General features: G+C 37.8%; 1 protein-coding gene across 2 annotated transcripts in view; it reads left to right on the top strand.

Moving 5' to 3' along the window:
* Positions 1-15,356, top strand: part of LOC108275122 (dedicator of cytokinesis protein 2) — a 131,406-nt gene that overhangs the window by 49,076 nt on the left and 66,974 nt on the right. For both annotated transcript variants that reach the window (XM_017485726.3, XM_017485725.3), the window contains exon 25: positions 3,777-3,919. In XM_017485726.3, coding sequence (XP_017341215.1) covers positions 3,777-3,919 — 143 coding nt within the window. The remainder of the gene's footprint in view (positions 1-3,776; positions 3,920-15,356) is intronic.

Genomic DNA, 15,356 nt, shown 5'->3' with positions numbered 1-15,356 from the left:
TACACCACTATACAACACTTGCATGTGAATTCAGGTTTACAGAGTCAAATAGGATCACTGTGACACATTTTTACTCCACTTCCAAATCATGCTCATGAAGCTTCACCTCCCAGAATTCATAGTAGACAACGTAGTGCATCCTCATTCGCTTGGAAGCTTTCTAACGCTAACTCACTGCATTGTTAATACCACAGCATTTATTACTTCAGTCACAAGACATTCACTTGCGTCATTAACAGGGTTATCTTATGAGAATTGTTACTTGCAGCATTCTTACACTTCACTCAATCTATAAAGGAGGTTTATTAAAAACGGTCGCTTTATCCAGCAAGCGGACTAAACGATACGATGCTGTCAACTGATTCTTTAAATGAAAAAGTGACCACTGGTGGAAAACCAGTTTTCCAGTTGATAACATTAGTGATTGTATTAAGAAATGTAGTTAAATAGGTATTCGACTTTATTAGGTTTTTATACATCCATCCATCCATCCTTTTTCTGTACCACTTATCCTACACAGGTTTGCGTGGAGCCTAGGGTCTATCCCAGGGAACGCGGTGCACATGGCAGAGGACACCCTGAACGGGATGCCAACGCATCGCAGGCCACACTCGCACTCACGTTCACACACTACAGAGAATTTGGGAATGCCAATCAACCTACTACACATGTCTTTGGCCAGGGGGTTGAGATCAGAGTACTCGGAGGAAGCCCCCGAAGCATGGGGAGAACATGCAAACTCCGCACACACAGGGGGGAGGCAGGATAGAGAAGGCAGAAGGCCTCGGGGCAGAAAACGGCAAAAGTATCTGCCAGTGTTTGGGAGTTTAGCATTTAGCACTGGATACCATCTTGTTTGCCTTTCTGAGCTCTAAAGATGAGATTGTCTATAACAATACAGACAGGATGGATATAAATACAACCAAGGTTTTATCCAGATCCTGGTCTCCATATATTTCCCATGTTATTTATAATAGTAATAGTAGAACAATAAAATTGAGCTATTGCACTTTAAAAAAAAAAAAACCAAACAAAAAAAAGGCTGTTAGCAGATTTCTCTTGCTCTCTGTGTCTGTCTATCGCCGTCTCTGCCTCTCTTTGCATCCACCTACATGAGTTTCACTTTTTTATTAGTTTATGGGTCTTTAAGGTTCCATTAAATTTCTCGCAGACATTTCCTAGCACACACTGCCAGGTCAGCAGAGGCTGAAGTCTTGTTGAATGCCAGATGCTATAGGCATAACCATCACCTCCAGTCCTGGTGTTTTCTTGGCTAGTAGAAACACTGACTCACTGCTGACAGCAAAAAGTAATCAAACTGCCATGTACAGGGAGTGAACAGCTGCTGGTGCAGTGAACAGATGTGGTACCAAGGCTCCATACCAGATGCGGACAGCCTCACTAGGAGATGTGGACACAGGTTTCTGCTGTCTCCCCTTGATCTCTACCTTTGTGCCCTTGAGCAAAGTAATTAACCCTATGTGGCCCTGGAGATGGTGTAAAATGGCACTTGCGTTCGGGCTTATTTTACTTAAACCACAGTGGTCTTGAAAAACAGCTGTGATGTCTCACTGGCCAGCCGTGGATGATAAAGGTCACAGGGAACAAGAAAGGAATTATGGTGGAGTAACATGCTGCATCGTAATTTTGGTGTCTTGCTTCAAATTGTTGTTGTGTGTCTCACTTCTCGTTCATTGATTTGCTCGGTGGGACTTTAATCCAGAAGCACTGCACTATGACAGCTATTACACCTCAGCTCAGTGGTGCTTAAATGGTTTATTAACTGAAATACCTCCAAATGAAATAATAAATGCAGGTTCAGATGAGTACTTCCTACTAACCCTTTGGTAAAATCCTTTGAATAAAGCCTTTAATGTTTGTTGCTTTGTGCACTCTGGTTTTGATGTGAAAATGAAATTAACAGTAACATTTGAAATCATGAGTGCCATTGTCAGGTGCCATTTGCTTAATTGTATTTTATATGAGGTATGTATTTCACTCTCGCTATTGCACTCTCATGTTTTATTGCCCGCAGTGCTGGGTGAACAGTGCTGCCATTTTATCTGTATACAACTGTCAGGATGCTGTTCCAGTGCATAAAACACGTGATTTATAATCGGCCACAAACAGATCAGGAAAACACTAGTGTGTAATTAAGCATCTTTTATAAAGATGAAAACTACCGATGTCCTTGTACAAAGCAATCTGGGTTTCGTGGAGCATGGAAGAAAATCAACAAACGGCTTTAAGCTAAAGCTGTGTCTCAGAGTGCATACCACAGCCTGCGTACTAATCTAGATGATTTGTACCTGAGACGTTCTTTAAGCAAGGAATAAACCATGAAGGATGAATTGTTATTGGAAAATAATCTAATTTGCTGTGAGTTTCTACCAAGATGTTGATTATTTTCCTACATATAACAGCATCCAAAGTATTTTATTCCTCTTAAACCGCATCAGTTTATACGTTTGCAGATTTATTTATTTATTTATTTATTTATTTATTTATTTATTAATGAAGGACATGTCTAATTTTGTGGAGGTCTGTGAAACAGCTTCCTGTCATCACTTACATTATAGCAGCTATAAACAGTCTTTTCTTTACTAGCCTCTCTCTTTTTTCTCTCTCTCTCTTGATGTTAACAAGACAAAAACACAGCTTGTCATGTTACCAAGAATCCGGAAAGCACAAAGTCCTCTGTCCTGACAGCGTAATGTACAGCTTATTAGCAGTTTTGAGACCCAGACAAACTCTCTACTTCCACCAGTCAGTCGGATTGGTTCTGTCCTTCAGCTACAATTCGCCTTCACTTTCTGTCCTCTGGTGCATGAAGGGACAAGTTCGTTTCCATTACGCCACACATCATTTATTTGGTAATTATAGTCGATTATCCAGGTTTTTTTTGGACTGTACTATATTTGTTCGTATTTCTTTCTATGAACCCACTAGACAGCTCTACAGTATATCCTCCAAACAACATCTAGAACAGAACTATGTGATTTAAGTCTGAGTAATTTCATATTTATGAATAGTTTTGTAATATCTGTATTTGAACTATCTAATCATGCGTTAGAGTATACAGTACTTATCATTTTCCTTTTTTTTTTTTTTGGTTTTGTTCCTGGTTCTCTTCTTCTGCTTGGAACTTTCTAGACCTTCTGCCCTCACCATTGCTGCATCCCAGTTTCTTATTAAATTATGATTAGGGATTTTACTCTGTGATACTACACATTATTTAGTCACTACCTTGAAACTAATGGGATGTGTATTTTGTCTGGACTTGTGTGGAAGGCTTATGGTTAACAATATGCATCAATATTGATTCTGTATTCATAACCCATACACTGTGAATTCTGATAAGCTCTCGTTATTCACTGGCTGAGGATGGATATTTCCAGAGAGAGGGTGTGTATCCATCTCTGTCTGAGCACAAGGCAGACACACACACTACCTAAGGATGCATACATCTGTCTCACCTCCACAGCCCTCTCGCCAGGCACAGTCAGCACATTAAAAACTCGTTTAGCTTCTGGCTCGTTAGATGCTCATTACTAACAATGCACCCTCACGTTTCCGCTGAGAGGGTGGGGGTCACTCCATCACTCACACACACAGACACACACATACAAGGAAAGACACTGAAATGCAGGATCACTGTAATGGGAAGCGGTACTTTGTCGGTATATTAGTATGTGGACAGTTTCAGCATGCACACACCTGTCTGTGTTTATAGTTGGTCTTTCATTTCAAATGTTCCACCATGATGTCATTTCCAGATTGTCGTGACATCCTGTTACCCATGATGCTAAAGGAGCTGAGTGGAGCATTTTATGATGTGGGGGAGGGGCCACAGGATGAGAGGCGGAACAGCGTTGAGCTTCTCAACAACATCCTGGAGGTGCTCAGCCGCAAGGACGTGGTAAGAGCCAATCTCAAGCTTCTCTGACGATGCACTAACCAATCATACGCTGTGCCTTCATGACACGCTTTACCTTACTGATAGACCAATCAAGCACAAACCACCAGACCACAGATACAGTATAACCAGTGTCTGTATTTCCAATTTCCAGGTTAATCTTACTGACTTATTCACATGTTTTAGGTTTATGGCTGATCAAAATGAATAGTCGCAAAAAGGTTATGCTTACTGGATTAAAAAACAAAACAAAACTAAGTGATCATTTTTCACTGTGACAATTTTAGGTCAGCTCATAATGGCAGTTACCAATGAACCAACTTCCCTTTAAAAATTACGCTCAGAACAGCTTGAACAATTTTTTATTCTAAATTATGAAAAGATAAGAATTATTAAAATGGTTTTTATTAACAATTTACATTAAAGTTCACACATTTACTACATTATTTAGTAGTAATAACCAATAGACACTTTATATGAATAATTAACTTTAGAAACGCTAAAAACCTACTATATAGGACTAGCATGAACCCGCCTATTAATTGATTCTCAGCATCAGTCAACAGTGTATCAATAGAGTCCAGTATAACTCAATTTGATTGTCTAATAGGATTAAATACAAGATGATAGTAAATGATTTATTGAACATAATGAGCTATAAACTTGACTTTCCAAGTAAAGGACAGCAGAAGGAACAAGTTGATAATTTATAGCTGATCTACTAAACTTTAACCACCATAACCTTAACCATCCAGATAAAGTGAAAATAAAGTTAGTCTTTAAATTGTATATAGATTTCTACTAATAAGTAACAACCACAAACTGTTAACATATTGCATTGTATTAGGTGGTACATTCATATTTATCATTAAGTAAGGAATAATTGACTACTGGACATTGAATTATTAGAAAATAATGCACACCTCTAGGTGATAATGCACCCGTTACACCTCAGGTGTGCATTATTTTCTAATAATTCAACCGACCGGAGTCGATTATTCCGCTTATATTACAGTTACCATGCCTCAAGACATTGTTCAGATGTTTTATTCCGAGACATTTGTCAGGTTTTTGGCCTTAAAATGCTCTTGTGTGTGGAACTAATTTATTACGCATCCCATCTCAAGCCTCTGTTACTCTCTCTAAAATCTTGGAATCATCGACAGAGGCTTGAGAGAGAGAGTTCAAATGTTTGTTTTTTTTGTTTCATGCTGATAATATAAAAATAGAACAAATAAATACATAAATATCGATAAGTCTACTTGTTCACAGATTTTTTTATTTTTTATTACTGTAGAAATTACGAGTAAACAAATAAATATTGATACTTGTTCAAAAATGAGGCTTTTCTGCCTCATTACTGCAATCACTTGTGCTCTCTCTTTTTTCTTACTTTCTTTCCTTCTCTCTCTCTCTCTCTCTCTCTCTCTCTCTCTCTCTCTCTCTCTCTCTCTCTCTCCAATAACTACTTATCAATGGCTCAAGCCTCCGCTTCGCATCGTGGCCGCATTACCACCTCGGGTGCACATTATTTTTCTAATAATTCAGGTTCCCGTCATCAATTATTCTTTACATACTGTGTTTCTGTCATTTAGTTAGTTGTTAAATGTGTGTGCTGTGGTGGACAGTAGGCTAACTTTTCCATTAGTTCAGTTGACTTGGCGAAGTGATATGGAACTATAATGTGGTCAAGACCTGACTGGAACTACTTTAGCTGTGCTTTTACCGAAAAATAATTGCACACCTCAGAACGTCTGTCAGCCAATCAGAATCGAGAATTCAACAGCGCTGTGGTAAAATAAACCATAAGTAATGTTAATAAAATAATAAACCCTTACATTAATTAAGTAAATGAAAATGCTGAAAATAACTATTCAGCTTCATTTTTTCCTGTAAATTAAGCACTTTGAATATTCATTTGTGGATTTACATTATAGTGGTCATATTCACATTAGTGGACTTTAGTTTTGAAAGTTTGTTTATGTTGGAAATCTCAGTAAAATAGCGACCACTACAGAATTTCATCTAGATTTTTCTGTAGAACTTTCTGTATAATTTTTTTTAAATGTCTTTTTGTAATTATAGGGGTTACAATACACACACACACACACACACACACACACACACACACACACACACACACACACACACACACACACACACACACCATTTCCCCTTTGGAGCATTAAGATGTCTGTAAATCTGAAACAGAAGTACCAGGAGGTTAAGCAAGCATGGGAAGGGGATTTGTGTTTCCATAAAAAAAATTATGACTTCCATTAATATTATTTATATAGCAAATCATTCAGGTGAACACAATGTATACTGGACGTTTACTTATTTATTTTTATGATTATATTGCTTTATGTCCTGGGTCAAGGGCACATCCATTACTTAGTGCCGAATACATTGTGGGGGGATTACGATAGGATTATTGATTTGAAACTGAGGGCCTTGGTAATTTTTTAATGCTGATGTGAATATATCTATTCAGGCACTCTCTCTTGCTCTCTCTCTCTCTCTCACACACACAGACACACAAAGTGGGTGGGCTGGTGGGGAGCTCATACTTCAAAGTCAATGGATAATACTTCAACTTGAATTACTTTGATGGCTTGGATGGATTGAAGCTTGAACTCTGAGTAGGAACTCAAATTAAACAGTGAGAAAAGAGATAAATGGGTCAAAGTGAGTGATTACAGGGAGAATTTGGAGAGCAGAGAGATGGTGCAGTTTGTTCCGGCCACGTGCTGAGGAAGATGAACATGCAGTGAGCTAGAAAAGTTGAACAAGAGGCAGAGAGAGAAAGTGAGGCCCTGTTTACACTACTGCGTTTTTGTTATAAAACGGCGTTTTAAAATGAAAACGATCTTCGTCCACGCTGGCGTTTCCGCTGTGTTTCAGAAACGATCTCCGTCCACACTGCACGACCGACTGCGCATGTCACATGACCATTCATGCACACTGGGCATGTGCGTACAAGTGTAAACAGGAAGTTGGTTACTAGTCACCGGCAGGCACAACAAACCGGCGGTCCATGTAGGGCTTACGCCGCTTGAAATGAGATTTGTTGCCGATTGCTCTAATCATAGCTCGCCTCTCGCGCATGTAGGCATCTGCAGTATTATAAAATACAGAATTTAACTGCACAATTTCTGCTAAGGATGTCAACAAAACTTGCGGTTCAGTCTCCGTGTTGTTGTGTATACGATCAAGGTAGCGTAATGGTCATATGGTACGGGCTTGACGAATCAGGGAAGGATATGCAATGATCCAGAAGAGCCAATCAGGGGGCGAAAGTGGGCGAAGCCACGCCTTCGTTTTCAAAAGTCTTCGTTTTGGTCTGTTTGCACTGAAACACGAGCGCAGTTTTCAAACTAAAACAGGGTCTTCGGCATTTCCAAAAGTCTCCGTTAAAACTAGTAGTGTAGAGTAGATGACGGGCTTAACCGTGGCAACAGTTATGCATTTTAAAACAGAAAGAAAAAAAAGCCGCGCTAGTGTAAACAGGGCCTCTGAGTGTATCATGTGCTGTCCTACTGTAACCACATTTCCACCTGGTCAAGGTTCTGCTACTCTTAGGAGAGCTCTAAAGAACCCAAGAACAGAGATAGCATGAAATGATGCTGTCTGAGTGCTTGTAGTTTTATCACCACTTAAATCATATTCGCCTATCACACAGATTGCGGGTTAGAATGAAACCTGCAAAGACAGAGACAGAGCAAAGATAAGAGACGAATAAGGAGATAAAGTGACAGGCAAAGAGATTAGCACAGAGAAGACCTAAACGGAGGGAAAGCAAAGGGAGGAGAAGAGACAGAGAGCTGGCAGATATACAGACAGAAGCAATAATAGTCTTTTCAAATGTATACTCACTTTGCTCTTTTAATTGTCTTCCATATTTTTAATTATATTTAAAATTATTAGTCATACCACCAACCGTGTAATTTATATGCTTCTGCTTTGTGAATACATTAAAATTGTTTTCCTGCAGATTGTATCTCAGTTGTGTTCTGATAAGATTTGAACCCCATGAAAATTAAAATCAAGTAAAATTAAAGCTGTTCTTCAACCATTTGGAATGCATGTATGGTTTTGGCCTCTTTTGAAAGGGGACACGGTGAAGTTTTGTTCCCAGAAGTCAGAATCACTGTAAGTACTACTGGTATTGAGTAATAGAGGTTTGAGCACACTGAAGCAGAAGAGTTTTATATATATATATATATATATATAATATATATTTTTTGCATACAGAGGCTTGCAGATGCCTACAGCTGGGAGCTATTAGTTGAGAAACACAACTGGACCACAGCATGAAGCCTTTCCTAGTCCAAGTTCAAATTTGATAACAATACCAAATAAAATTTAGATTTTACACATTTTTCTAAGGTCTAAAAGTCTTTCCTTTTTTCTACCTTTTGGAGGCTCCGAAGGGCCCTTGGTAACCATGTACACATAACTAGGATAAAAAGGCTGCTACTCTTGATTTTTCTTATAATTAGCATATCACATATCCAGCAATCTACAAAATGTATATTTATATGTATTTTCATATGTATATTCATAATTGAAACCTTCATGCACTTTTATGCGCTCTTGTGCAATTGGTTACAGAGCTTTACAGAGGGACGTTTAAGTTGAAGTGTTGAAAAACACATGTGAAGCAAGGTATTATTCTTTTCAGCAATTCACTGGCTACATGATGGTCCAGTCAGCTTCACAACTGCCATTATACTCGTGCTTTTCACATAGGATAGGGGGAAGGAGCTTGCTGAAGCACAGATTCTCTTTGGATTTTGAAGCCCATAGACAGGACATGGAAGCTCTCATTGGTTCAAATAAGGTGTCATTCGATAGGTCACAGCCCCGGGGGCCATTTTAAGCTCTGGCGTGTAGGTGTGTTCACTCACGCGCTGTGGAGATATGGAGAACAACAAGGTCTTCTGAGATAAGTTGGAATGATGCAGCAGCAATTCTTGTGGATTTAATGATGTAAAATGTGTTTTGGACTAAATATTTTTAAAAATTAGATTGTTTTTAAAAATTAGACCACCTTGGGATATAATGATGTTACTCAACGCACATGAAACGACCAACTAAATTAAGTTTTTCATTTTGCTTTTTAGACCATTTGCCAATCTTTAGGAAGATTAGAGAGAAAGAAAGGAAGAAACCAGATGATAGAAAGTTGTAGTGGTAGTGAAATAAAGATGAGTGAGTGTGGAGGGAGCGTAAACAAAAGGTTGCAAGGGTCAGACACAGACAGTGAGTAATGGGGCAACGGAGGAAGATGACCAGAAGAGGAAGGAAAAGTGACACAAGGTCACACATTCTCTCTCTTTTCCCTTGGTACCTCGCTCCTCTGCCTTGCTCTCTTCTATAACTGGATTCTGTGAGCTTTTCAAATTTCTAATAAAAACAAGCATCAAGAGCGAGGTCTGAAAAGGTCATGCTTTCTCTCTCGCTCTCTCTCTCTCTATCTCTCTATCTCTTTCTTTGTATGTGCAACTTAGCAGTTGACTGACGCTAGCACGATTCTACACAAGCCTAAAGGAACATGAAGAAATCAATAGAAATAAATAACATAAGTATAAGCCAAAACAAATGTACTGAAAAAAGCTTAGATAGATAGATAGAGCTCAATGTTCAGATTTTATGTGTTATATTAATCTCAAACAATTTGTATTGACCTTAATCCTGTTGCATCTGGAGGGCATTTAGCTCTATGGTACTTTAGATGGCTGATAAAAAAATAATCATTTAACAACACAAATTTAAGACCTTTTTATTACCAAGCCAGTTATGACATACAATTATGCAGATGCTTTTAGACAAAGCAGCTTACTGCTGAGATACAAACCAAGCAAGGAAATGAATAGATAAACATTAATCATTTTGCTCAAGGGTCGCTCATTGGATTCCTGGCAGTGCTAGGATTTGAATTCAAAATCTTCTGGTCACTAGGTCAGAATCTCTACTTCTGAGCTTCCACTCATCATCACAGTTGGACGTCAAACTCTGGTAGATATTAGAGCACAAGTGTGTCAAAGTTCCATACAAATGATTAACATTCAACTGTAGAATAATTACAGCTAAACAAATAAGAAATCACATTAGTCAATAAAAAAGGCACTGAATTGATTGTGTGTACGGTAAATTTCTGCAGCCAGTTCAAACTAACAATTTACTGTAGTTTTGTACATACTTAAACTGTTACTACATGTAAATTTATAGACTACAAAAAAATGTAAACAGTTGCACAAATACTGTCAATCCACTCTCACATTATTACTTATAATTTATGACTATCCTAATCGTGTGCAATGCATGCTTCCAAATCTGTCAAAAAAATGGGTCCAGTTTCCTCCCACCTCCTAAAAACATGCTAAAGTAGGTGGATTGGTTATGCTAATTTGCTCCTATATGATTGAGTGTGCAACTGTGTGTGCATGGTGTCCTGCGATGGACTGGCATTCTATCCAGGGTATATTTTGGATAGAGGGTGGTTCTGGACCTACTGCCACCCACACCAGGATAATGAATTTGAATGAATGAATGAAAGGACATGGATTAAAAAGAAAAAATTAGAAAGTGTAAGGTCAACGTGGTTTAATTTCATTCGTCCATAGAATTCAACTTTATCATTTTTATTGAGTCATGTCAAATTTCAAGTATAAGACAATGTGAAGTGAAATGAAATACATGAATGTAACCTTGGAGGACAAGATTGGATAAAGTATGTAAGTTATGTAGCTTTATAATTAGCTTTCTCGTTTGTCACGTATAGGTCAAATGTAAAGGATTGGCTATAGATAAAGAACAAACATTTTGGATTTAGTTCATTTGTCTAGAGTGCTGTGAAAAAATATTTGCTGATTTTTTTTTCTTATGTTGTTGTGTAGATCTCATACTAAATTGATTCAGAAATGAAAGCAAAATCTAAGATAAAACCAAGGCAACCTGAGTAAACACAAAATACAGTTTTTAAATGATAATGTCATTTATTGAAGCAAAAAAGTTATCCAATACCAACTGGGCCTGTGTGAAAATGTATTTGCCCCCATAGGTACTAATTCCCCAAATCTATGAAACTGCATTCATATAATGGGGTTCAGCTGTACTAGACGCAACCAGGCTTGATTACTGCAAACCCTGCTCAAGCAAATCAACGCTTAAATATAACTTTTTCAACAGCATGAAGTTGGTGAAAAGGTCTTACTCAGTAACATATTATGCCAAAGATGAAAGAAGTTCCAGAAATAATGAGGAAGAAGGTGACTGAAATACATCAATCTGGGAAGTGTTACAAAGCTATTTCAAAGGCTCTGGATCTCCAAAGAACCACAGCGAGAGCAGTTATCTCCAAATGAAAAAACTCAGTAGTGAATTCCAAAATTCCTCCAAGTGCACAGCAACTACTCATCCAGCATGTCACAAAAGAGCCAAGGACAACATGAAAGGAACTACAGGCCTCTCTTGTGTCAATAAAAGTCACTGTTCATGATTCCACTATCAGAAAGACACTGGACAAAAATGGCAAGGTGAAAACCACTGCTAACTCAGAAGAACATTCAGGCTCATCTGAATTTTGCCAAAACATACCTAGGTGATCCTCAAACCTTTTGGGAGAATAATTATGACTGCGAAGTAGTAGAACAGAATCTAGTCAGGGTAGGCTTGAGTAAACAAATGTTTTAAGCTTAGACTTAAACACTGAGACTGTGTCTGAGTCCCGAACACTAATAGGAAGACTGTTCCATAACTGTGGGGCTCTATAAGAGAAAGCTCTTCCCCCTGCTGTAGCCTTCACTATTCGAGGTACCGTCAGATAGCCTGCATCTTTTGATCTAAGTAGGCGTGGCGGATCATATAAAACCAAAAGGTCGCTTAGATATTGTGGCGCGAGACCATTTAGTGCTTTATAGGTTAATAAAAGTATTTTATAATTAATGCGAGATTTTACTGGGAGCCAATGCAGTATTGATAATATCGGTGTGATATGGTCGTATCTTCTAGTTCTAGTTAGGACTCTAGCAGCTGCATTCTGGACTAACTGGAGCTTATTTATATTCCTACTGGAACATCCAGACAGTATGGCATTACAGTAATCTAATCTAGAGGTGACGAATGCATGAACTAGTATTTCCGCATCATGTAGTGACAATATGTTTCTTATTTTAGAAATATTTCTGAGATGAAAGAAGGCTATCCTAGTTATATTATCTACATGAGCATCAAATGATAGGCTGGAGTCAATAATCACTCCAAAGTCTTTAACTGCTGCACATGATGAAACAGAAAGACCATCCAGAGTAACCATGTGATCAGAAAGATTACTTCTAGCTACACGTGGGCTTAATAAAAGTATTTCTGTTTTATCAGAATTAAGTAGAAGGAAGTTAATATAAAATGGTTAAATATAAGTTAAATATAAAATGTAAAACACTAAAAGACAAGAACACTAGACAATACTGATGGCATGATACCATTTTTCTTTTTCCTCACCCCCATACAGTTACTGAAACTTTAAATTCCCAAAAAAATTTTCCCCCAAATCCAATTCCAGTCTTTGCCATTGTTACATGATCCAATATCAGACATGTTTTGTTTGATATCTGATCCACTAATTTTTGCTGGTATCAGGCCGATACCAATACTGGCTTTTGGAAAGGTGCCATCTTGCTGTGTATCATAATAAATTATGTTTCTTGTTTGTGTTAAACTGTGTTACTTATTGGCTACAGATTATGAGAAACAGACTTTAGACTCTTTTAGACTTTAGATAGATTTTAGTTCAACTGCTGCAACTAGCTACTGGTGGTCATATGGGTAGTGTTGGGTCCGAGTCCACCATTGTCGAGTTTGAGTCGAAACCAAGTCCTTAACCAACCAAGTCCCGAGTCCAAAAGGGGCTGAGTCGGACTCAAGTCCGAGTCCTTAATGGCCAGTACGAGTCCAGAAAGTAATTAAATTGACAAAAGATTTGAAATTGAAATTGTAAACTCAACACTGAGCTGTTAAATAAATATTTTACCCTGCACAAACCAAAGACAATATAAATGTAACAAAACACTGGCGTGACACAACGTATAGGTAAAATAAAGAAACGGGGCTCAAGGGGTGGCATTAAAAACAGATTGCGCCGACAAAAAGCCTGTCACAATCCTGCCAAATTCCTATGATTACTCTCTTTAATGCCCAATCCCTAATTAACAAACTTGATGAACTAACTATTAGGGTTAAGACAGAAGATTTGGTTGATGGAGATTAACTGCAATATTGATCTGGATGGTTACAACCTTATTAGAGCAGATTGGGACTATACAGCAGCGGGAAAGTCAATTGGTGGTGGACTCTGTCTATATTTGAACAATAACTGGGCAGGACAATATAAAATATTGGACAAGAGTTGCACCCGCGATTATGAGATCATCTCGGTTGCAATAAGACCCTTCTATTTACCCTGAGAGTTTGGGCAGATTACGGTGATTCTTGTCTATGTGCCAGGAACAAAAGCTACTGTAGCGGCTGATAAAATTACAAAATGTTTCAATTATGTTTTGTAGAGATCTGTGGACCAGCTGGCGTTTATTCTTGGGCACTTTAATATCTGTCATATACTGTACCAATGAGTTACAAAATAAGAGTAATACAGCTGGTCTGTTTAAGTACGCTGATGATATGGTTCTGATGATATGGTTTTGATGATATGGGTGATGATGATATGGTTCTGATGATATTGTTCGCTGATGATATGGTTTTGATGATATGGTTGATGATGATATGGTCCTGATGATATGGTTCTGATGATATGGTTGATGATGATGATATGGTTCTGATGATATGGTTCTGATGATATGGTTCTGATGATATGGTTGATGATGATATGGTTCTGATGATATGGTTGATGATGATATGGTTCTGATGATATGGTTGATGATGATATGGTTCTGATGATATGGTTGATGATGATATGGTTCTGATGATATGGTTGATATGATTCTGATGATATGGTTGATGATATGGTTCTGATGATATGGTTGATGATGATATGGTTCTGATGATATGGTTGATGATGATATGGTTCTGATGATATGGTTGATGATGATATGGTTCTGATGATATGGTTGATATGATTCTGATGATATGGTTGATGATATGGTTCTGATGATATGGTTGATGATGATATGGTTCTGATGATATGGTTGATGATGATATGGTTCTGATGATATGGTTGATGATATGATTCTGATGATATGGTTGATGATATGGTTCTGATGATATGGTTGATGATGATATGGTTCTGATGATATGGTTCTGATGATATGGTTCTGATGATCTGGTTCTGATGATATGGTTGATGATGATGATATGGTTGATGATGATGATATGGTTGATGATGATATGGTTCTGATGATATGGTTGATGATGATAAGGTTCTGATGATATGGTTGATGATATGGTTCTGATGATATGGTTGATGATGATATGGTTTTGATGATATGGTTTGCTGATGTTATGGTTCTGATGATATTGTTCGCTGATGATATGGTTCTGATGATATGGTTGATGATGATATGGTTAGCTGATGATATGGTTCTGATGATATGGTTCTGATGATATGGTTGATGATGATGATATGGTTGATGATGATATGGTTCTGATGATATGGTTCTGATGATATGGTTGATGATATGGTTCTGAGGATATGGTTGATGATGATATGGTTTTGATGATATGGTTTGCTGATGTTATGGTTCTGATGATATTGTTCGCTGATGATATGGTTCTGATGATATGGTTGATGATGATATGGTTAGCTGATGATATGGTTCTGATTATATGGTTCGCTGATGATCTGGTTCTGATGATATGGTTCTGATGATACGGAGCAAATTTGTTCGAAAAATCAAGTAAACAGTAAGCAAACGTATTTAAAAAATGTGGTTGTTCTTGAAGACTGGTGTAAACTGAATGCCTTGCACATAAATGTTAGGAAAACAGAAGAGCTGATTTTCAGTGTTAATTCTGGTGAACAACATGTGTTCAATGAGCAGGTAGTTGAGATTGTGGAAAGTTTTAAATATCTGGGAACTTATTTGGATACAAGGTTTAGGCTTTTGTGAGAATGTAGAGTATATTTTAAGGAAAGCAGGTCAAAGGTTATTTCTTATGCGTAAACTTACGTGTTTTGATGTTAGTCAATTAGTTTTGGAACTGGTAGACAAAAGTCATGTTGAGAGTATTTTAATGTTTAATATTACAGTCAGGTGTGGTAACTTAGGAGTGAGGAATAAAAATAAGTTGCAGAGGATAGTGAGAACAGCAGGAAAAATAACAGGACGCCAACACACACAGCTTGATAAACTGTATTTGCTGGCAATGCACAGAAGAGCAACAAGGAGTGTATCTGACTCCACACACCCACTTAACTCAGAAT

The sequence above is a fragment of the Ictalurus punctatus genome, chromosome 14 (assembly GCF_001660625.3).
Source record: "Ictalurus punctatus breed USDA103 chromosome 14, Coco_2.0, whole genome shotgun sequence".
Taxonomy (NCBI): Eukaryota; Metazoa; Chordata; class Actinopteri; order Siluriformes; family Ictaluridae; genus Ictalurus; species Ictalurus punctatus.
The sequence above is the reverse complement of the archived record's forward strand: the minus strand, read 5'-3'. Positions and strand labels throughout refer to the sequence as shown.